At 36.9% G+C, this 23923-nt stretch overlaps 1 protein-coding gene across 2 annotated transcripts in view; it reads left to right on the plus strand.

The window, feature by feature from the left end:
• The first annotated feature begins 959 nt into the window (after positions 1–959).
• Positions 960–23923, plus strand: part of AUH (AU RNA binding methylglutaconyl-CoA hydratase) — a 164192-nt gene continuing 141228 nt past the window's right edge. The window contains exons 1-3 of one of the 2 annotated variants that reach the window (XM_081237695.1): positions 963–1289; positions 21008–21075; positions 21191–21278. In XM_081237695.1, coding sequence (XP_081093821.1) covers positions 1028–1289; positions 21008–21075; positions 21191–21278 — 418 coding nt within the window. In that variant the 5' untranslated portion in view covers positions 963–1027. Of the gene's footprint in view, positions 1290–21007; positions 21076–21190; positions 21279–23923 lie in introns of both variants that reach the window. The other variant, XM_081237696.1, reaches the window with a different exon arrangement.

Below are 23923 nucleotides of genomic sequence, written 5' to 3' on the forward strand. Positions count from 1 at the left end.
CAGAAGATAGAATAAAAGATGCCCTCAACAACGTTCTCACAGGAGACACAGAAATGGAACCCAACTGGCTTTTTCTTTTCATTTTGGATAAAGCTGAGGGTCTAACATTGGAGGAAGTTTTGCTTAATACTCAAAAATGTAATCAGTGCACAACAGCAGAAATTTGTGTGGCAGTGGGAATATTCTCGTAGCAGCATGTTTTTCAAACAATATTCCCAAACACGCCTTTTCTCCGTTGAGATTTGATAAAAGCTAGGTAGGAGAAAATTGTATACAGTGTGCTTTGATGGCCACCTACACTCTAAGTTGATATTCTGCGTTTCTGGTTGAGGGAAGGGCCTCTATGCTTTAAATCCCACCTCAGCATAAGGTTTGGCTGAGCCTCTTTGTTAAGATGGTGGCTCCTGATTAGGACTAGACTCCGGGACGGGCCGTGCCACCTGCTTGCGTTGGTGGGCTGAGGACCCTTGTTTTTATTGGTTGTTCTCACTACCTTCCTGAACTCTGTATGGTAAGCCTCATGTATGTTTATAGGCATGTTTAACCGATAACCCTTGGCCCTTATATACATGAGTAAACTGGAGTCCCACGCAGAGCTGCTACCCTGTCAGCCAAACCCGAGACCAAACATTTTAGTTCACCTTTGCTGCTAACTCATGACCCCAGGGCATGGCCCAGGGAGTGTAGGGAGGCGACTCTCTCCGGGGAGTTCTTATAGAATATGTTCCCCCTAAAATATTCCACAGCCTTGGAGAATTACTTTCTCCCTGCCTTTGCTGTACAAGCGATTACACCTCCTGTCAGGCAAGGGACTCCTGAGAAAGTGGAACCTGGAACGCTCAGTCATCGGTGTTGGGCGGGGCGAGGATTCGGGGCGGAGCCTGGCGCGAGAGGGAGGCTCTAGGGGCGTGGCCGGGCGGAGCGAGCTGGGGGCGGGGCCTGGGCAGGCCCTGCGGCGTGCGGGGGGCTGGCCTGCGCGCGGCGGGGGCGGGGCAGCAGCCGCAGGCTCACGCCGTAAACAGTCAACATGGCGGCGGCGGCGGCAGCGGCGCCCGGGGCCTTGGGCACCTTGCAGGCCGGCCGCGCTCGCTTGGTGGCCGCTTGCTGTGCGCGGCTTGGCCCTGGGTGGAGGCTGTCCGGCTCCTGGACGGTCCCGCGGGTCGACCCGGCGACCTGGGCTCGGGGCTGGACACCCGCGGCCGGGGGGGCGGCCTGGCGGAGGGGCTACAGCTCTGAGGTGAAGAAGGAGGACGAGCTGCGGGTGCGGTATCTGGAGGAGGAGAACCGAGGTGAGGGGCGCGACGCGGGCGGCCGCCGGTCCTAGGAAGGGGTTGCAAGGTCGAGTGTCCGGGCTGACGTCAGTGTCCGCCGAGAGGCTTGGGGGCCCTTCCCCTCCCCCACCCAAGCATTGCAGCTATATAGTGCTCTCCTTGCCTAAAAGCTTACCTGTAAAAGTGGCCCTACTCGGCGCCGAAGACAGAAATGCGGCTTACGTTCTATCTCTAGACGAGCCAAGGTCATTAAACCGGCTGTGTGATAGTTGCTTCCAGATTTTGTTCTTGCTCTGTGATTCCTTTCTGTCAACTCAGCTGTCAGGCGGAGAGTTTTGGAAGCTGCCTTGACAATGCACCTTATTACTCTGAGTCTTCTTCAGTTTAAAGCGGTGCATCTGGAACAATTTTTCCCCTTGCCCATTTTATCTTAGAAGGTTAGTTTTGTGGACTATTTCAGTTCAGTTAGACAATTTTGAGCATTTTCTTGGTCTTCCAATTCCCTTGCTAAGCCCTGGGAGACACAATTGTGGATGATGTTGATCTTGCCCTTGAGCTACCTCCTTGGGAGGAGATAGATGCATTAGCAGTACAATACAGTGGGAGGAAGGGTTGTGATAGAGGATGTGTGCCAGTCGGTGGGATTGCTGTTAAAGCTCAATTCCTTTCTTTCACTTGCCTTGTTGGGAGAAGTTAAATGGATCATGAAAGGTGGAAATAGCAGTTTGCCGGAAGAGTGGTCATTGAATTTTGACATGCAGTTATTGAGCACCTATAATCGGTTAAGCAGAAGTGCAAAACGAGTTAAGTCATGATTGCTGTCTTTAAGCAGCACCCAATCTAGCGAGGAAGATAGTGGTGATTAAAAGGTTATGCTGGCCATTCTGACTGGTGTGAGATGAGATATCATCTCACACCAGTCAGAATGGCCATCATCAAGAAATCTAGAAACAATAAATGCTGGAGAGGGTGTGGAGAAAAGGGAACACTCTTGCACTGCTGGTGGGAATGTGAATTGGTACAGCCACTATGGAGAACAGTATGGAGGTTCCTTAAAAAACTACAAATAGAACTACCATATGACCCAGCAATCCCACTACTGGGCATATACCCTGAGAAAACCATAATTCAAAAAGAGACATGTACCAAAATGTTCATTGCAGCTCTATTCACAATAGCCCGGAGCTGGAAACAACCTAAGTGTCCATCATCAGATGAATGGCTAAAGAAGATGTGGCACATATATACAATGGAATATTACTCAGCCATAAAAAGAAACGAAACTGAGCTATTTGTAATGAGGTGGATAGACCTAGAGTCTGTCATACAGAGTGAAGTTAGTCAGAAAGAGAAAGACAAATACCGTATGCTAACACATATATACGGAATTAAAAAAAAAATGTCATGAAGAACCTAGGGGCAAAACGGGAATAAAGACACAGACCTACTTGAGAATGGACTTGAGGATATGGGGAGGGGGAAGGGTAAGCTGTGACAAAGCGAAAGAGAGGCATGGACATATATACACTACCAAACGTAAGGTAGATAGATAGTGGGAAGCAGCCGCAGAGCACAGGGAGATCAGCTCGGTGCTTTGTGACCGCCTGGAGGGGTGGGATGGGGAGGGTGGGAGGGAGGGAGATGCATGAGGGAAGGGATGTGGGAACAGATGTATATGTATGACTGATTCACTTTGTTATAAAGCAGAAACTAATTAAAAAAAAAAAAAGGTTATGCTAACTTTAAAGGCTTGGCGAGAGCAAAGGGCTGTAGTACCCCCAAGGTTCATAAGATAGCTATATCTGGGGAGATTGGAAGACTCCAGAAGGGGATTCTGAGGGTTAAGTTAGGGTTTTGCCAGATGAAAGGGGTCCAAGGCATTCTTTGCAATGGAATGTGACATTAGTGAGGGTTCCTAGGCAAACTTCTCTGTGCTTCAATTTTCTTCTGTGTAAAAATAATACCAACTTTGTATGCCTACTGCGGAGATCAGACGAGAGGGTAATATAAATTGCTCACTGAGTATCGATCTAGCTCATAGGGGGCCTTCTGGAGTATGATGAGTTATTTCTTTTATTTGTTTATTATTTCATACAGACAAGAGCATGGTGAAAGGCATGGCATGGGAACACGTGTGGTGTTTTGGGGAAATGGCATAAGGCAAGTGTGGTTGTAGTGGCATGACAGGCAGAATATTGAGAAATTCAGCTGGAAAGTAGATTGGCAGTGGAGTGATTAGAGCCATGAACGCTACCATCTTTTGGGTAAGCTTAGTCTTGCCAGCATTTCAGTTACATTAGGTGAACCAGCAGTACATTAGATACAAACGCATTGTAGGTACAGCTAGTAAGGTGCACCATATTCTGTATTTTTTTGACCTAAATGAAGGCACATTGAAAGTAAATTTTTAGAAAATGTCTGGAAAGTCTTTCAGTTAGGTTTCAGATGGGTCAGGGAAAAGAAATCAGAATATAAGTCAATTTGATAAATTCAGAATGTTTTGTCCCTTGAAATGTAAAAATCAGCTATTAGGGAATATGGGTTCTTAAGAAAATTGACCCACTTCCTTTCAGGATTGGCAAGGTGACAACTCAGTTTTGTTTAACATTATATATGCTTTGCTTTGCTTTGCTTTACTGTCAAACCAGCAATAAGCAGTGCAAAGAAAAACATGAGTTCAAGGCTGGTGCAGGTGAAGGAATCTCCCTGGTGCCTTTGCTTATTAGAGGCGAGTCCAAAATTTGGTGCTCTTAGCAGCCTGCAGGGAATATGACAACTCCACTGGGTCAGAGGAGCCCCAGACTGCCCTCTGCCCTGTAGGCCTCTTTAGGCTGGTGGAGGTGGGTAAATGCAGAATACATCAGTACTCATAGGTTGCTTGGGTTCCAGATTTGTAATTTGTTGTGGAAGCACAGTTAGACAACCAACTTTCTTTAGTTGTTATTTCTTGCATTGTTGTCCAGCCTACTCAGGGTTTCAGAGCAGCAGTCCCGGTCATGGTTTACAGAGGTCTCTCCTGGTTTCCTGCAGTGGCTGCCTTTATAGGTCAACTGGTCTCCAGTCATTCTCCTTCCCAGTTTGTTCTTTGCACTGGTGCTGGGGTTATTTTTTCAAGGCCAAGCGAGAATCACATCTCTGTTCAGTTAAAAACCTCTAGTGGTCTCTAATGCCTACAAGCCCTCCCAGCCGCAGGCCTTTACAGACCATCCATCTCCCTTCTGCTGCACCTAAGCTTTACCTTTTCTTGCTCTTATGTGTCTGTGCTTTTGCACCCACCTTCTGGAATGACCTCTCCCTTCTCCCTACCAACCTTCTCCCAGTCTTGCAGGGTTCTACTCATAATTGTGACCCATTTTAAAGATCATTTTTGTGAACCTTATACCAACTTCTGGTAGAAATAGAGCAAACAAGCAAATGCATAATTCAAGTTATTGTTAATGCCTGCTCCTACCTCACCATTCACATCTGGCTTATCATCAGGTCTTCCCAAGTGCCTTTGTAGTCTTTCCATTTTTATCCATGTTCTTCTTTACCAACACTGCTCTTGTCCAAGCCTCTATCATGTCTCAGGTGGCCTGTTGCAGGGGTCAGCTAGCTCATCTTCCTACTACATGCTTTTTTTTTTTTTTTTTTAAAACAGGTTGATTCCTTTCACATTTTCCTCATGTTTTAAAGAATACATTCTTTAATTCCATATATTTTATGGCATGTGAATTCTATCTCAATAAAGCTATATATTTAGATAGATGTATATATTTTAACATTTTATTGAGATTAATTCACATATAAAATTAAAAATGTACAAATCACCACAATCCAATTTTAGAACATTTTTATCAATCTAGAAAGAAACCCTGTTCTCTTTGGCAGTGTCTCCCCATTCTCAATACTCCCTCTCCCCCCAGACTAAGACCCATTTATCATCTACTCTCTGTCTCAATAGATTTTTCTACTTTGGACATTTCACATAAAGAAATCATATGTGGTTATTTATGGCTTCTTTCACTTAGCATTTGGTTTTCAAGGTTCTGTTATGTTGTGGCATGTATCAGTACTTCATTTGTTTTTTATGACTGAGTAGTATTCCATTGTTTGGATTTTTTTTGTCTGTTCATTATTGATGTACATTTGGATCATTTCCACTTTCTGGATCTTGTGAACAATGCTGCTTAGAACATTCATGTATAAATTTTTATGGACATCCTTTTTTATTTCCACTTAGGAGTGCAATTGCTGGATCATATGGTAATTGTACTTCTATGATTAACATTTTGAGGAACTGCCAAAGTTTTCCAAAGTGGCTGCAGCATTTTACATTCCCACCAGCAAAGTATAAGGGATCTAATTTCTTCACATCATGAACAGTACTTGTTTGGTTTTTGATTATAGCCATCGGGTGTGTTGGGAAGTGATGTCTCATTGTGGCTTTGATTTGGACTTCCCTAATAGTTAAAGATGTTGAGTATCTTTTCATGTGCTTATTGGCCATGTATATTTCTCCTTAAGAGAAATGTCTTCTCAAATCCTTTTTAATTGGGTTGTTTGTCTTTTTGTTGTTGATTTGTAAGAGTTCTTTATATATTCTGGATGCAAGTCTCTAATCAGATACATGACTTGAATATATTTTCTCCTATGGGTTCTTTTTATTCTTGTTAATTTCGAAGACCCTAGGTTTTTAGTTGTGATGTAGTACAATTTATTTGTTTCTTTTGTTGCTGAGCTTTTGGATCATATCTAAGAAATTGTTGCCTAACCCAGGATCACAAAGATTTATAACTGTTTCCTTCGAACAGTTTTATGGTTTTAGCTCTTCACATTTGTGTCTGTGATCGATTGTGAGTTAGTTTTTGTGTATGGTATGAGGTAAGAGGTCACCTTCATTCTTTTGCTTTGGATATCCAGTGTACCAGTGCTATTGATGAGACTTATTGTTCACCACAGAATTGTGTTGGCACCCTTGTTGAAAATTAATTGACTGTAAACATAGAGTTTGTTTCTGTACTTTCAGTTGTATTCCATTTATCTACATGTCTATCTTTATGTCAGTACCATTTCTGAAGAATTTATACCAGAATTTCTAAAGAATTCTCAGTTTTTTCAGGGAAGTCAAGTCAACTGGTATTTTGATAGGAATTTCATTGAATAGGTAGATCAATTTGGGGAGTATTGCCTTTTTAACAATTTAAAATTTAACATTCCATGAACATGGAATATCTTTTCATTCAGCAGTATTTTGTAGTTTTCATTGTATAAGTCTTACACTATTTTTGTTAAATTTATTTCTACCTAGTTCATTCTTTTTAGATACTATTGTAAATGGAATTGTTTTCTTAGTTTTGTTTTCAGATTGTTCATTGCTAGCGTACAGTAATTCAATTGTTTTTGTATGTTGATCTTGTATCATGCAACTTTCCTGAACTTGATGATTTTTTCTCATAGGTTTTTAGTGGGTTTCTTAATATTTTCTATATACAGGATCCATGTCATCTGCACACAGAAGAAATTTTACTTATTCTTTTCCAATCTGGATGCCTTTTATTTCTTTCTCTTCTGTAATCTCCCCCGTTGGACCCTCTGTTACAGTGTAGACTAAAAGTATCAAGAACAAACATCCTAGTCTTTTTCCTGATTTGAGGGGAAGGCATTCAGTCTTTCACCATTAAGTATGATGTTAGCTATGGGTTTTTTGGTAGATGTCCTTTATCAGGTTGAAGAAGCCTCTGTTTATTCATAGTTCAAGTGTTTTTATCTGGTTGAATTTTGTCAAATTCTTTTTCTGCATCTATTGAGATGATTGTATGACTTTTCATGTTGAGCCTATTGATATGATGTATTACATTAATTGATTTTCAAATATTGAACCAGTCTTTCACACCTGGAATAAATCTCACTTGATTTTGGGGTGTAATTATTTTTATACATTGGTGGATTTAATTTGCTAACATTTCGTTGAGGATTTTTGCATTTATGTTTATGAGAAATAGTGGTCTTTAGTTTTCCGTTCCTGTGATGTCTTTGTCTGGTTTTGGTATACGGGTAATGCTGACTTCATAAAATGAGCTAGGAAGTGCCCTGTCTGCTTCTGTTTTCTGGAAGAGATTGTAGAGAAATTGCATCATTTTTTTCTTGGAATGTTTTGGTAGAATTCACTGGTGAAACCATCTGCATCTGATGCTTTCTGATTTAGAAGCTTATTAATTACTGATTCAGTTTCTTTAATATCAATAGATTTAGCCTATCCAGCTTATCTATTTCTTGTCCTGTTAGCTTGTGCCTTTCAAGGAATTGGTTTATTTCATGTAAGTTAGCAAATTTGTTGACATATAGTCGTTCATAATATTTCTTTATTATGCTTGTGGTATCAGTGGGATTCAGTAGTGATGAATTTCTGATGTTAGTAATTGATATTCTCTTTCATTTCTGATATTATTAATTTGTTTTCTCTTTTTTTTTCATGGGTAGCCTGGCTAGAGGCTTATCAATTTACTGATCTTTTAAATAAAGAGCTAACTTTTGATTTGATTGATTTTTCTTTACTGATTTTCTACTTTCAATTTCATTGATTTCTGCTGATTTTTACTTTTCTTCCCACTTATTTTAATTTAATTTGTTGTTTGTTTTTTAGTTTCTTAAGGTGGAAGCTTAGATTACCAATTGTAGACATTTCTTAATATGTGCATTCAATGCTGTAAGTTTTCCCCAAGCACTGCTTTTGCTGCATCACATGTATTTTGATAAGTTGTATTTTCAATTTCATATAGTTAGAAGTATTTTAAATTTCTCTTGAGATTTCTTCATTTATTTATATTTTACTTAAGTACCTTATTTAACCTCTAAGTATTTTGAGGTTTTCCAGCTGTTTTTCTGTTATTGATTTCTAGGTTTATTTCCATTGTCATTGAGGAGCATACTTCAGTATGATTTCTTTTTTTAAAAAATTTATTTATTTTATTTACTTTTTGCTGCGTTGGGTCTTCCTTGCTGTGTGCATGCTTTCTCTAGTTGCCGAGAGTGAGGGCTACTCTTCGTTGTGGTGCGTGGGCTTCTTGTTGCGTTGGCTTCTCTTGTTGCGGAGCATGGGCTCTAGGCACGCGGGCATCCGTAGTTGTGGCTCACGGGCTCTAGAGCACAGGCTCAGTAGTTGTGGCACACGGGCTTCGTTGCTCCGCGGCATGTGGGAACTTCCCAGCCCAGGGCTTGAACCCTTGTCCCCTTCATTGGTAGGCGGATTCTTAACCACTGCGCCACCAGGGAAGCCCTGATTTCTATTTTAAATTTGTTAAGGTGTGTTTTTGGCCCAGAATGTGGTCTGTCATGGTGAATATCAGTATGACCTTGAGAAGAATGAGTAGTCTGCTATTGTTGGATGCAGTGTTCTATATTCAAGTAGATCTAATATTCAGTTAGATTTAGTTGATTTTTTTGTTCGTGTTCAGTTCAGCTATACCCTTAATTGATTTTCTGTCTGATGGATCTATAAGTGATAGAGGTGAGTTGAAATTTGCAACTATGCTAGTGGATTTGTTTATTTCTCCTTGTAATTCTATCCGTTTTTAAATCATGCAATTTGATGCTCTATTGTTAGGTGGATATACATAGGTTATTATGTTGCAGAAGTGATCCCTCCAGCATTATGTAATGCCCCTTTTTCTGCCTGAGACTATTCCTTGTTCTGAGATCTGCTGTCTCTGAAATTAATGTAGCTACTCCAGGTTTTATTAGTGTTAGCATGGTTTATCTTTCTTCATCTCTTCATTTTTAATCAGTCTGTACCTTTATGTTTAAAGTGGATTTTTTGTACACAACATATAGTTGGGTCTTGTTTTTAATCCACTCTGACAGTATCTGTCTTTTAATTAGTGTATTTTAGACCATTCACACTTAAAGTGATTATTTAAATAGTTGGATTATTATGTATTTGTAACTGTTATCGGTTACCCTGTTGTTCGCGATATATATTTACAACTAATCCACGCCTGCTTTTTAATAACACTATACTGTTCCATGGTGGTAATGGTATAAATGCATATTCCTATTTCTTTCCTCCCATTCCTTATAACATTACTGTCATTTATTACCCTTTTCTGTAAGGTACAGTCACCCCATACAGGTACAGTCACCCCATACATGGTTGGCATTATTGTTTTGAATAAGTTGTTATCATTTAGATCAATTAGTTATGAGTCAAAAAGAATCTTGAAATTTACTTAGTAGTCTGTTGTTAGCAGTAGTTGGGCTTAATAATTCTGAATATGTTTCCTTTTTATTATAGGATAGAGTAAATGAAAAAAATGTTGTTCTTGGGAAACAGACTTTTCACTGTGGTAGGAGAGGGAAAGTACAAATATGGGATGGGGGAAGGTGAGGAAGAAACCTGTTGCCTTGGATTTGAATTAGAGTTATCAGGACACACTTACAAAAACCATAAGTATATTGTATATGTACATGTTTATATTTATTTCCTATTCTGACCATTGAAACAGTCTAAAAGGAATGATACCACAGTAGCAGTGAACATATCTAATGTCCAGATTATGGTTTCTAAAGACTGTTCCCCCACTGAAAGAAGCCAGAGCTCTTTGGAGAAATGTCTGATTTCAGGTCTGGAGCAGGGAAAGTGAAAGGTGAGCCTGGAATATCTTTGTGAGTCAAAAAACAAGGAAGTGTTCAAATACTAAAAGGAACATGTCAGAAGGACATAGAAACATGTTAAATACTGAAAGGAACATGTCAGGATATAAGCTTACAAGGGCTTTGAACATTAAAAAATACAGTGATAATGCATTATAGCACCTTGAATAAAGAATCCATGAAGCCATGGTGATTACTCAAGATGGTGGGGTAGGGAAGAAGATGTTTTTATAGAAGAATGGTAGGAATGATAGAAAATCACCACTTTTGAAACCACCAATGTAAAAATAAAGGAATTATCATGGCAGTGTGAGATACAGACCCTTTATCTTTTTCCAAATGGGTATCCAGTTGTCCCAACACCACTTATTCATCTTTACCCCACTGATTTGAAGGGGCATTTTTATCATGAGCTAAATTTCCATCTGGTCTTTCTGTTCTGTTTTATGGTCTCTGTAGATGTTGCACTTCTACATTATTTTATGATTAAAGCTGTGTTGTGTTTTAGTGTATGGTAGGGCTAGGTATTCCCTCCTTCACCTTTGCTCTTTCTTTCTTTCTTTTTTTTTTTCTTGGCTCTTCCTGCATGGTTATTTTTCCACATGAGTTTTGGAATCTCCATGTATAGTTTCAGAAAAAGGTATTTTTATTGACATTGTGTTGGATTTAAAACTAGGGAAATATTTATGATACTGCTTTCTTTTCTACCTAAAAACATGGTATGTGTTTCCATTTTTGCAATTCTATTTTGTTTTTTTTTTAAGGGGAGTTTTAGAAGTGCCCACCAGTAGGGTTTGCACATTTATGTTAAGTGTACCCCAGGTCATCCTGCCTCCTGTCTGGTTGTTCATAAAAATGAGATGATTTCTTTCAAATATATCTTCTGTGTGTTTGCCTTTCTTCCTCCCTCCCCCCGCCTCCTCCTCCCTCCCTCTCTCTCCTTCCTTCCTTCTATATGAAGGCTATTTTATCTGGATATTTAATTTCATGTCTTCTAAATAATGCTCTTTTGTTGCAGTAGTTTTTTATTTGATTGTTTTGGGTTTTCTAGGTTTACAGTCATCATCTGTTAATGATTTTCCACGTTGTTTCTAAAATTTGGGTATTATAAAAATTACATATCTCCTTTTGTTCATGTGAAGGAGTTCTGGGTTAGTTCATTATGTTTTTATTGTAAGTTCTTACTACTTTTGTAGTATTTTAAGGAGACTGAATTATATGTGGTTTATCAAAACTATTCTGTCAGTGGTTTTCAGTTCTTTGTGTATTACAAGTGATTTGTTAGTAAAAATAGTTAAATTATTGAGGTCTACAAAATTCTAAAGTAACAATATATGCTCATGGTAAAATAAACAAACAAACAAAAAACACTATGGAAGGGTGTCATCTGTTAACTTTCAAACCGTTTCATAAAAGTAAAGACTTTAAACTTATATTTTGAGTCTTTGCTGTGAATGATAATTTTATTCACTTTCTGGTTTGTTACCTTTATAATTATTTTTATAGACAGTATCTGGACTTTTTTGGTGTAAGTTCAGAAAATGTTTGCTGTTCTATATCCTTCATCTTCTAACCATACAATTTCTGTCATTTGTAACTTTATATCATCAAAGTTTATGATAGTTACATTTTGTTCTCTTACAGTTGTCCATTGCTCTATCTATAGATTGAATATAAACAGGGTTTATAATATTATTGGTAATAGTTATGTTGGTACTGCTTTCAGTATATCTCTAGAAGCAGTCTGCTTTCCATCTCCACTCCACAGCCTGAAGCCTGTGTGCTGTATCTCTCATCTGGATCTCTGCAGTAGCCTCTTGTTTGGTATCCCCCAGTATACTTTTTTTTTTCTTTTTTGTAACTGTAGGTGAAATTCACATAATACAAAGTTTACCATTTTAATTTTTCAAAGTGTACATTCAGTAGTTTTTAGGTTATTCACCATGTTGTACAGCCATCATCACTGTCTTAATTCCAGAACACTTTTATTACTTTCAAAACAAACCCATGCTCTTTAGTCAGTTTCTCCATATTCCCCCTCCCCCCCGTTTCCAGAAACCACTAATTTCCTTTCTGTCTTTACAGGTTTGCCTATACTAGGTATTTCACAGAAGTAGAATCATACGATATGTGGCTTTTTGTGTCTGGGTTCTTTCAGCCTAATGTTTTCAGAGTTCGTCTGTGTTATAGCATGTATCAGCACTTCATTCCTTTTTATGGCTGAATAATATTCCATTGACTGGATATAGCACATTTTGTATTTTTACTTTTTAGATATTATGAGTAATGCAGCTAAATACTTGTGTACGATTATTTGTTTGAACATAGGTTTTCATTCTTTTGGATAGGTATCTAGGAGTAGAATCATTGGGTCATCTGGTAATTTTATGTTTAGTGTTTGGAGGAACCACCAAACTGTATGAGAATATGAGAGTATGGTTGAGAGTTCCTATGTCTCCACATCGTTGTCAATGCTTATTTGTTTCCTTTTTTAAATTACAGCCATCTTATTGGGTATGAAGTGATACCTAATTGTGGTTTTGATTTGCATTTCTCTAATAACAAATTATGTTGAGCCTCATTTCATTTATATATCTTCTTTGGAGAAATACCTATTCAACTCCTTCGCCTGTTTTTCAGTTGGGTTGTCTTTTTGTTGTGAATAGTAAGAATTCTGTATATAATCTGAATATAAACCCCATATCAGATGTATGATTTGCAAATATTTTCTGTGGCTTGTTTTTTCACTTCTTGGTAATTTTGATGAAGTCTGGTTTATCTGTGTTTTCTTTTGTTGCTTGTACTTTTGTTGTCATATTTAGGACACTGTTGCCTAATCCAGGATCATGAAGATTATACCTTTGCTTCCTTCTAAGAGTGTTATAGTATTAGCTCTTAGATCCATTTTGAGATAACTTTTGTATGTGGTGTGAGGAAAGGGTCCAACTCCATTCCTTTGTGGGTGAATATCTAGTTGTCCCACAACTATTTGTTGAAAAGTCTTGCACCATTGAATGGTCTTGGTATTCTTGTCAAAAACCAATTGATCATAAACTTTTATTTACTTAGGTCTTTTAAAATTTCTTTCAATGGTGTTTTATAGTTTTCAGTGTACAGTCTTGAACTTTCTTGATTAAGTTTATTCCTAAGTATTGTATTTTTTTGATGTTATTACAAATTGAATCATTTTCCTAATCTCATTTTTGGAGTGTTTATTGATAGTGTATAGAAATTTAACTGATTTTTATATATTGATGTTGTATCACGCAACTTTATTGAGTTCATTTATTAGCTCTAATAGTTTTTGGTGGATTCATTGGGATTTTCTGTGTATAAGATCATGTTATTTGTGAATGGAAATTATTTTACTTCTTTTTTTTCCCTGTCTGGATGCCTTTTATTTCTTTTTCTTGCCTAATTACCCTGGCTGGAATTTCCAGTACAACATTGAATAGAAGTGGTGAAAACAGACATCATTATCTAGTTATTTATCCTAAGGAGAAGACTTTCAGTCTTTTAACATTAAGTATGATGTTAGTTGTGGGTTTTCTATAAATGCCCTTTATTAGGTTGAGGAAGTTTCCTTCTGTTACTAGTTTGTTGAGGTTTTTAAATTATTAAAAAAAATCATTTAAAGCATGTTGGATTTTGTCCAGTGTTTCTTCTGCATCAGTTGAGATGATCATGTAGCTTTCAAATGTTTTCTTTTATTCTGTTCCTGTGGTGTGTAACTTTGATTGATTTTTGTGCTGAACCACCCTTGCATTCCTGGGATAAGTCCCTCTTGGTCATGGCTGCTAGATTTGGCTTGCTAGTATTTTGTTGAGGATTTTTACATTTGTATTCATAAGGGAAATTGGTCTAGTATATTCTAGTATATTCTTGCTTCTAATCTGTTTTCTGCACTGTGGCCTGAGTGATCTTTTAAAAATGCAAGTTTGAATGTAGAAATAAATTTCCCCAACTTGAAAAAAAGCTATTAGAAATGCATAGCAAACATTATACTAAATGGTGAAATACTTAGAAACATTTTCATTAAAGGCATTGATAAAATAAGGGAACTTATTATTTTTGCTAATATTATGTTGGACTTGAAGTCCTAGCTAAAGTAAAACAGCAAGAGAAGGAAATGAGAAATTAACATTGGAGCAGACCATGTAACTGCCAATATTTCCAGGTAATGATTGCTTGTTGTCTTAGAAAATTGAAGAGAACCACTTGTTAAAAGTCTATTAATATTTCATAAATTTTGCCAGAAAAAGTTCATATAAAATAGCACTAAACTTTCCACATCCTCTCAACATGTGATTAGAAAATATAACTGATATAGAAATAAAAGCATTCACAAGGGGCAACAGATAGCCTTTGAAGATGTGCAAGATGAAGTCTCTTAAGTCTTTATTGAGGAAAAAAACAAGACCTGAAAATTTGCAGCATTGCTCCGTTATAAAGGGAAAGATTTAATACTTTAAATATGTTAGTTTCCTAAATATTAAACAACAAATATCCTAACAGTGTATTTTAAATTTCATTGAAAAGAGGTGTGTTTAAGAATATTTAAGACATTTTGAAAAATAATAGCTGGTAGACGTGGTGCTTACTGTACATTAGATAACAAAACATACAATATTGTTATAATAATTAAAGTAGCAGAACATTAGAATAGGAGTGGACCAGGAAATTGACAGTAAAACAGAGAGTCCAGAGAGTGATTTTTATAGTTATTTAGTATACAGTTGTTTGATTTTTGAAATCAGAAAGAAAATAGGGTACTATTTTATGAATGGTGCTAGCTAAAAATGTTTATGCATTTCAGAGAAAATAAGACACCTGCGTAGCTGAGAATAGCAGAAATGAAAGTAATCAATGTTAGGAGAAAGTATTAGAGAATTGTTTCAAAACATTAGGGTAGAGAGCTCCTTTATTTTGTTTTAATTGGTTTAGTTATACTTTTTCTTAATTACCTATACAGTTAGTATTGTGACCAATATTTAACATGGTTTGTTTTGAGAACTAGCAGTGCCTTCCTCCACCCCATTTCCTATACTCCAGAAGCAGTTATTTAAAACCCTTTGGCTGATTCTTTGGGGTACATGTTATTTCATATGTTATTTCATTTGAAATAACATACATGTGTTTCTACTTCTGGAATTTTCAAATTTAGGTATTACCTATCTATTGACTTTTTGCAGTGGAAGATAAGGGTTTGGCTCCCTTTCACACTCCACCACAAATGTGTACCTTCTCTTTTGCCCTCATCCTCACTCCATGGTTCTCTGGTAATTTCACTCTATTTCTAGGTCTAAGTGAATGTTGCCATGTTTTTTTTTTTTAATTTTTTTAAGAAAATAGCTTAATTGAGATATAATTCATATACCTTAAAATTCTCCTATTAAAATGTAAAGTTTAATGGCTTTTAGTATATTTACAGAGTTGTGCATCTATCACCACAATCAATTATTGAACATTTTCATTGCCCCAAAAAGAAACTTCACACTTTTTAGCTGTTCCTGCTCAATCCCTCCATCTCTACCAGTCCTAGGCAACCACTAATCGACCTTTTTTGTCCCTTCTGATTTGTCTCCTCTCAACATTTCATATAAATGGAATTATAAGGTATGTGCTCCCTTGTGACTGGCTTCTTTCACTCAACATGTTTTCAAGGTTCATCCATGTTGTACGTTTATTGATACTTTGTTGGTTTTTTTAGGCCAAATATTACACTGCGTGGATATACTACATTTTGTTTATCCATTCATCAGCTGAGGGATATTTGGGTTGTAGCCACGTTTTGAATATTTTGGATAATGCTGCTGTGATCATTTTGGTGCATTTGTGTGGATGTGTGTTTTCATTGTAAACCCTTTTTAAGGAAGATACTAAGCCCGAAAGTTGCAAAGGCAATAATATGCTATATAAAAAGTTAAAACGATGGTGCAAAAAAATACCATAAACAAGTTGAATTTTAAAAGTGAATGATAGGGAAAAGATCTGTTTTATAAATAATGGATTAATGTCTGTAATCTAAAAATTTATGAATTGAAATGCAAAAGACAACTCTGATAAGATAGGCAAACAATAGAACAGTTAATTCAGAAAACAAATGACAAATGATTATTAAACTTCATTAACTCAACTTTGGTTCATAAAATTAGGTGAAACTTGATACATAATGATGTTATATTCCCATATATTGTCAGAGATTTATAATATTCAGTGTTGAGCGGTAGACCAGTGATTCTCAATAACATGTTTAATGAGGTCCCCTTACTGACCTGAGATGAAATGTATAGATAATGTAAGCAGCTCACACACATAATTAAAAAAATCTTTAATAAAACAAAAGGTAATTTATGGCAAAATAACTTATTTCAATATATAATATTCCTGCTGTGATCATTAAAATATAAATAAGTTAGGATTTAAGAGAAGTAAGAAGACTAGAAGCCATTCTACAAAGTAAGTAGCGGAAAATAAAAAACAGTTGGCATAAGGGGATATTAGAATAAAACCTAGTATTGGGTTAGTAATAACAGACCAAACTTATTTGTATATGATAAGAGACTGAGACAATAGCCTGAATTGAAGAAAGGATAACATGCCAAGGTAAATTTTCAACTGAGCGGAAGTGGTATTCTCACAAATGAGCCGTGCCTTATTTATTTATTTATTTTGGGTCAAAATAATTCTCTACTGGGATGTGGGAGAGGGTGGTGACAGAGTAAATTGTGAGATTCAGTTCTCATTGACACCAAGTCAAACGGAAGTTCTCTCTTACCAGTAATATACTTGAAAATGCAGTGAATGTAATTAGACTTAACATAACTTTTTTTTTCTTTGTTTGATGGGTACCATGTGAAACAGAATTTATTAGAATTCCTCTAATTTTAGGTCAAAAACCTTGTACTCGAAAAGAGTGTATGTATCTGTGTGTAAAGTTATGAGTTTTGTGTATTCCAGTGTAATAGATCCTATGCTAGTGTATCTCATGCATCTTGTCTAACAAAGTCTGGTGGTTCCATACAAAGTGGTACACAGAATTGCCACAGAAAGTTCTAAATGGCTTGAAGGAGCTGAGTTCCAGTGTCCTAACTTCTGTATTTCTTTATAAATAAGTTAATGTGTATAATGTAAGACTAATTTGTTGGTACAGTTGTGTCTTAGTACAATGTAGAGGTAGTTTAAAAATATATTAGAAGTGATCTTAATTTCAGATTGATTTTGTATATTTTTTGAGAATTAGTAATAATATAAATATTAAAATATGTGGGCAAGGAAGTGTCCTTGTGCAGGTAATACACATAATTGGAGCTCTATTAAGATGTGCTACTGTGAATAAATAGGTACTGGTGATTTGGCTGGACAGTATCTGTATTTTTGAGAGTTACCTGTTAAAATTTAAGAATACACATTCTGTTGGACCTAGAAATTCCCCTTCTTGATACCTGAGAGATATTTATTGTACAGAAAAGAAATCTTCAAGAATGTTGATTGCAGCATTACAATATTTTAGGAAAATGCTCATGAAAAGGAAACTAAATAATGGAAATTCATTTCACAGAATATTATGAATTAAAAGGAATGTCTTGATGTAGAAAGATCTTTAAGGCCAAATTAAATAAATAAAGGAAATATGTATGAACCTATTTACGTAGAACAGCGCCAACAGAAAATACTCTGTGGTCCCATTTATGTAAAATAGCAACGATGAGCAAAACTATGGTCACAACTCTTTCTGTATGTAAATATATTTTGTGGAAGGTTACATATCAGCAGATAGCTATGACTACCTCTGGGGAGGAGAATGGAATGGGTCCAGGGAAGGAGGACTTTCACTTGGGGTGTATTACTTCAATTTTGTATGAGTAAAATGTATTCATATATAATATATATATATTTTAAGTCCCAGCTGAGTCACTTTGTTCAACTTTCAGTTTTGTGAGCTCTGTAGAGCAGGGTTGATGCTGTAATATGAACTTGTTGAAGATACACCAAGAATTTTATGATATTTTGTCAAAAGACAGGAAAAGTCTGAAACAGGAATTTAATAACCTTAATAACCTAGCAAACTTGTTTTGGCTAGGTTATGTGATGAGGATGCATGATAATTGAGTTATTGAGAAGCTATTAATTGTCAAATAAAGTGGGGCAGTTACAAAACGAAAACAATAGGCCCTGCAGAATAAAGTAAGGTTTTATTCCATTTTGGGGTATCAGTAGCTTACTGATACATTTGGTGGGACTGTTGTTAGGCACAGGATGATTCGTTTTAAATTACAGAGCTGATTTCCAGCTGTTTGAGGTAGAAGTGCTCAAAACATCAGGCCTCAAACATGGGACCAAAACCACTGGAATTAACTATGGTAGAAGCATTTTGATGGCACTTTACAATTTAGTAATAATGTCAACAGTATCCTATCTAGCATCTATTCATTATGGTAACACTTTAATTATTGCATCAAAATGTTTGTAGAAGGGACAATAATAATTAAATGCTGATGTTGAAAGCTTCACATATGTCTTACCATATGATCCTCACAACTGTCCCACAGAGTTTGGAACTATTAGTATCTTCTTCACTTAACAGGGTAAGAAACTGAGGGTCAGAGAGGTTAAGTAACTGTCCAGTGTCACATAGCTAGTGGCAGACTGGGATTTCAGTCCCAGCAGTCCGACCTCAGAGCCTGCATTCTTAGCCGGTCCCCTTAGAGTTGATAACCAGCTTGGGTGTCTCAAAGGCACTTCAGATTCACTTTAATTCAAAACTGAACTCATGAACCTTATCCCCCGGCACCCTCACCTCGGTGTTTTTTATGGTTCTCTGTCTCATTGAATGTCATCTTCTTTTCATCCAATTGCTGAAGCCTAAACTTTATTAGACACTCCTAATACCTCCTTGCAATGCATTCAGTCCTCAATCCAGTCAGTCATTAACTCGTTTTACATTTACCTCTTGAATACCTCTTGAGTCCTTTCACTTCCTTCTACTTCTGACTCAACTAACCTCAGCCAAACCTATTATCTGTTGACTGGACTGCAGCTTGTGCCTGGAAGTGTCTAGCCCTGTACACTTCGGCATGGTCTCCAAATATAGAAATGAATCCTCCCCACTGGCTGTATAAGTGTATTTACAATACTTAAACCTCTCTCAACGGTTACTCCTTATTTTTTAATGGGGCCTGTAATGACAATATCTGGCTGGTGCTGACCTCTCCTCTCATTGGGTACTCTCCTCCTCCTTCTGGCATGACTATTTTGTGATTTCTCCTATGTTGTTCCTGCCTGTAATCCAGCACCCCCCCTCTCCCCCAATACTCATCTTCCCAATCTCAACTCAGATAGCACTGTCTTGGATAAGCTTTCCCTGTCTATCCCTGTTTGCCCCCAGACCATATCAGTTCTGGTTCCAACTTACTGTAGCACCGTTCAGAGCATGCAAAGCATTTTGAATTGTATATTTCTATGATTTTTTTTTATTGATGTTTGTCTTTCCTTTTTAGACTATAGTTCCTTGAGGGCTGAGCGCCATAATGTGTACTCAGTACATTTGAATGAATTAATATCTAGTCTTAACCACTTGGTTTTCTTCTGAGGAAACTAAAGCATGAACAGTGTAGCACAGTCTCATTTTTCCTTCAAGTGTGGAGTTAGATTGCTATTTATTAGCTGAAGGTAGTTATTTAACCTCCTCAACTCCCAATTATTTTATCTGTTCCACAAGGATAAAAACAGTACCTACCTCTTAGGTTGCTTTGGGGATTATGTAAGTCAATAAATGTAAAGCGCTGGGAACAGTGTTCAGCACATAATAAAGGACTCAATTAGTGGTAGCTGTTGTCGTTAGTATTGGGACCTACCCAAGGTCATTCAGCTGTTTAATGCAGAGCTTGCCCTAGCAACCAGTTCTCCTTCATGATTTTCTCCTTACTGAGATCATTGGGAATTCTTGTAAATTTATTCTGCTGTGAGCCTAAGGTCGTTGAAAAATGGGTTTGAGCAGTTTCTTGCATAGAGAAGGCATGTGCACATTTTGTTGTCTTTGGTTTAACCCAATTACAAATAAGGATTACCCCTTTCCCTCTCCCCCTCAACCCCCCTCCCTCCCCACCTCAACCCCCCCGCCCCGCTCCCCCCCCCCCCCCCCCCCGCCCACCTCGCCCAACCTGGTGGAAGGCATTTTTGTTATACAAGGACAATTTGAGTTTCCTTGGGGAGCAAGAAGGTCGGGTACAGGTTTTAGAGGACTTTCAATATCAAATTAAGGTCTTTGAACTCGGGTATTTTGCAAATAAGAAATAAAGGATTTTAAACGGGGTGAATTCTATGCATGGAATTGGTTTTAGAAAATTGATCCGACTATAGCAATTGGAATGGGAGGCTGGATTTAGATGATGCTCTCTGATAAGCTTAGGGAAGTTAGGAGGGAGAGCTGGGCTTTGTAGGAGAAAGAATGAACTTCCTATAGATTCAGGTTGAATTGCTTATTGGAGTTCTAAGTGGAGGTGGCTTCAGGTTAAGTACATGGGACAGAGCCAGGAGAGAAACCTAGGATGAAAATACTGAAAGCTATGTAGTATGACAAAAAGAGTATTAACACCTGGTGTACTAGCAAAAAAGCTGATCCCACAATGCTCGCCTGTGAGAAGGAATTGTTAGCTATTGTGTACTTCTGTATATATTGAAGATGAAAAACTGTATTTTAAATAGTATTCTGTAACTTAGAATTTTCACCAGTAAGCGTGGCCTTCAACTAGTTAGTCTGATTTAATGATGTAAAATTTAGTAAAACGTGGCAGATTACCTTGGTGGTATTGAAGGAGAGAGGAGTTGAAGGGAACATGCTGTTATAAAGTTCTTCTCTAAAAGGCTGTAGAAAAGTGGTGAATATTAGGCATCAGATTGATTTTATAAATATATATACCACTTCTTCAAAATTATGCTTGAAAAGGAAGGTAAACATGAAAATTAGGGTAAAGCTCTTGAAGTGAACCTCAAGGTGGTGGTAGATTCCTAAGTCCCAAGTCAACTAGCTGTGTATACGGGAGTCTGTACCCTGAATACATCACTAACTCAAATGACTTTTTCTTTTTTTTCCCCTTAACTAGGAATTGTGGTGCTTGGAATAAACAGAGCTTATGCCAAAAATTCATTGAGTACAAATCTTATAAAAATGGTGAGTGTAAAGATTAAACTATTTGCTTCTAATATTAAGATACAGTGTTGAGTTGATAGCAATCTGAAAATGATTTTTCCCCCTTTTCCTTCTTACCCTCCCTGTTTCTGTTTAGCTTTCAAAAGCTGTGGATGCTTTAAAATCTGATAAGAAAGTACGGACCATAATAGTCAGAAGTGAAGTCCCAGGGATATTCTGTGCTGGTATGTAAATAGATTAAAATTTTAAAATGAGTCTAATTTTTCCTTAGTAGTAGCCTATTTTCCATTATAAAGTGTTCTGTGGTTTGAATTCCATTACCAACAATTCCTTTTTGTTTTTTTTTTTACTGTTTTACAAGAAAAAAAATGCTTTGTCAGTATTAGAAAGAAACCTTTGCTGCGTGTGGAAAAGTTGTTTTGGAAGTTGAAAAATAATTTGAGCCATTAAAATATATGTTTGTAGTACATGAATAATATTTATGAAAGATGAGCTGTGCAGGAAAAATCACGTCTCCTACTCACAAGTGTGCTCTGTATTAAAAAATGCTTTAATTGACTGGCAGTAGCTACCCCAGTATGGAATGTTAAATATAGACATATGCTTTTGTGTTTGTAGTAGTGCCCACTCAAGTATGTGTCCACGAATTGTACTTTTAAATTGGTATCTACAGCAGCGAAATGTTTTTTTTGCTTGTACTGTGTTACCAAAAGCCAAAGATTAAGTTGTCTTGCATTTTCCATATTTGTAAATATTTCTAAGTCATGAGATTGAATGAATCTGTTTCAGTTAGTCAAAAATATAGATGATTAAATGATAAAAGACAAAAAATGCTGACAATATACCGCATCATTGCGATTTACTAATAAGTAAATGAAGGCAGACGTTGACTGGGGCGTAAAAAATTTTTTTTTCAGTAAAAATATAAATGGGATAATCCATTTGAGATAATCAGACATTTGAGGGAACAACATACAGTATTTTATTCATTCAACAAGTATTTTTTGAGCATTTAGAGTATACCCAGAGCAATGCTGGGACTTAGAGGAGTATTTCTAGACAGAATGTTTTTAGAGGTGTCTTAGTTGAGGCTGATGTTCTTCAGTTTCATTGTTAAAGGTCCTCAGATTTTCCAAGCTTCCAACTCCATAGCTTCCACCTTAAAATATTGAAAAATTTTATGGTATTTAGGAACATTAGGTGTAAATGAGTATATATAATGATATAATGTACCATAGTAAAAGGATTAGTTTTAACTTCTTTGGCAGTCAAAGAGAGTAGGATTATTATGCTCAGCTGCCTGGGTGATGACAATTTGCAGTACAGTCTTCTGCTTTTACATCTGTCCAACTCGAGTAACACTATCCTCCTTGTAGGATTGTTGGAGGCTTGATGTGACAATGTACATAAAACACAGTGCAGTAGTCAATAAATTATAGCTGTTAATAGTTTTTATAAGGGCTTTACATATATTTAAACATTTTTTCTTAAACAGTATGAAAAAAACTTACACTGAGAGAATTAGAATTCTTGTATCTGTGACCTTAGGATCAGGTGACTGGGTGACTGAGTCTAACTTCGTGACCGATGGCTCTGAGGTCACTGCACTCAGGTCCTCTGAGGGCTGGTGAGGGGCTTATTGGGAAGACATTGAGCAGTTTGGGGGCTTTTAAGGAAGGCCCAATTATGTGAATGTTTGAGGAGTGATAGTGATAGTGGCAGAATGACGCTTCAGAAAGAAGAGTTGATTATAACTAGCATTACTGTCTTTCTGTTGGTAATGGGTTTTGTAATTATAACACTATAATGACTGGTAGAATTCTTTTTGTTTTACCTATTCCTTTGCTGCCCATTGGTTTTGTGGCTCCACATTACCCATGTTCTTTGGAAAAGGCTTTAATGCTTTAGCACAGTTTACAACTATCTTTTATAGGTTGCCTTTCTGGGGACATACTAGGTAATATAGCAGATGCTTTATCAGATTAACAAGTTAGCCTTGAATACTTTTTTCCAAGGGCTTATCAGATCTATTTTCTTTGTTGTGTGCTTTTGCATGATCAGGATAATTTTTTCTTATGTTTTAACATACGATTTTTTACCGTATTTTGTCCAAAATAAAAGTGTGAATTATAGAAAAATTGGGACAAATCATTTTAGTAACTTAGAGTATATAAATAAAACCATTCTTTCAAATTTCTCTGAAAGGTTTTCTTACATATATTTGGAACAGGCAGTTTAGTATGTCTGTCTTTATTAATATGTACACATTAAGTGTATTGTATGTTTAGATACACAGAATCTCTTTACATACTTAAAATGAATATTTAAACTTATTATAGCCTATAAAAATAGTAGTATAAAATTCTAATTTTTTTTTCTTTTGACATTTGTTTTCTTTTATCAACATAGATGTCAGTTTCTTTTTTTATACAGCAGGTTCTTATTAGTCATCAATTTTATACACATCAGTATATACATGTCAATCCCAATCATCCAATTCATCACCCCCCGCCGCCCCCGCTGCTTTCCCCCCTTGGTGTCCGTATGTTTGTTCTCTACATCTGTGTCTCAATTTCTGACCTGCAAACTGGTTCATCTGTACCATTTTTCTAGGTTCCACATATATGCGTTAATATACGATATTTGTTTCTCTCTTTCTGACTTACTTCACTCTGTATGAGAGTCTCTGGATCGATCCACATCTCTACAGATGACCCAATTTTGTTCCTTTTTATGGCTGAGTAATATTCCATTGTATATATGTACCACATCTTCTTTATCCATTCGTCTGTTGATGGGCATTTAGGTTGCTTCCATGACCTGGCTATTGTAAATAGTGCTGCAATGAACATTGGGGTGCATGTGTCTT

The sequence above is a fragment of the Mesoplodon bidens genome, assembly GCF_964165515.1.
Source record: "Mesoplodon bidens genome assembly, chromosome: 6".
Classification (NCBI taxonomy): Eukaryota; Metazoa; Chordata; class Mammalia; order Artiodactyla; family Ziphiidae; genus Mesoplodon; species Mesoplodon bidens.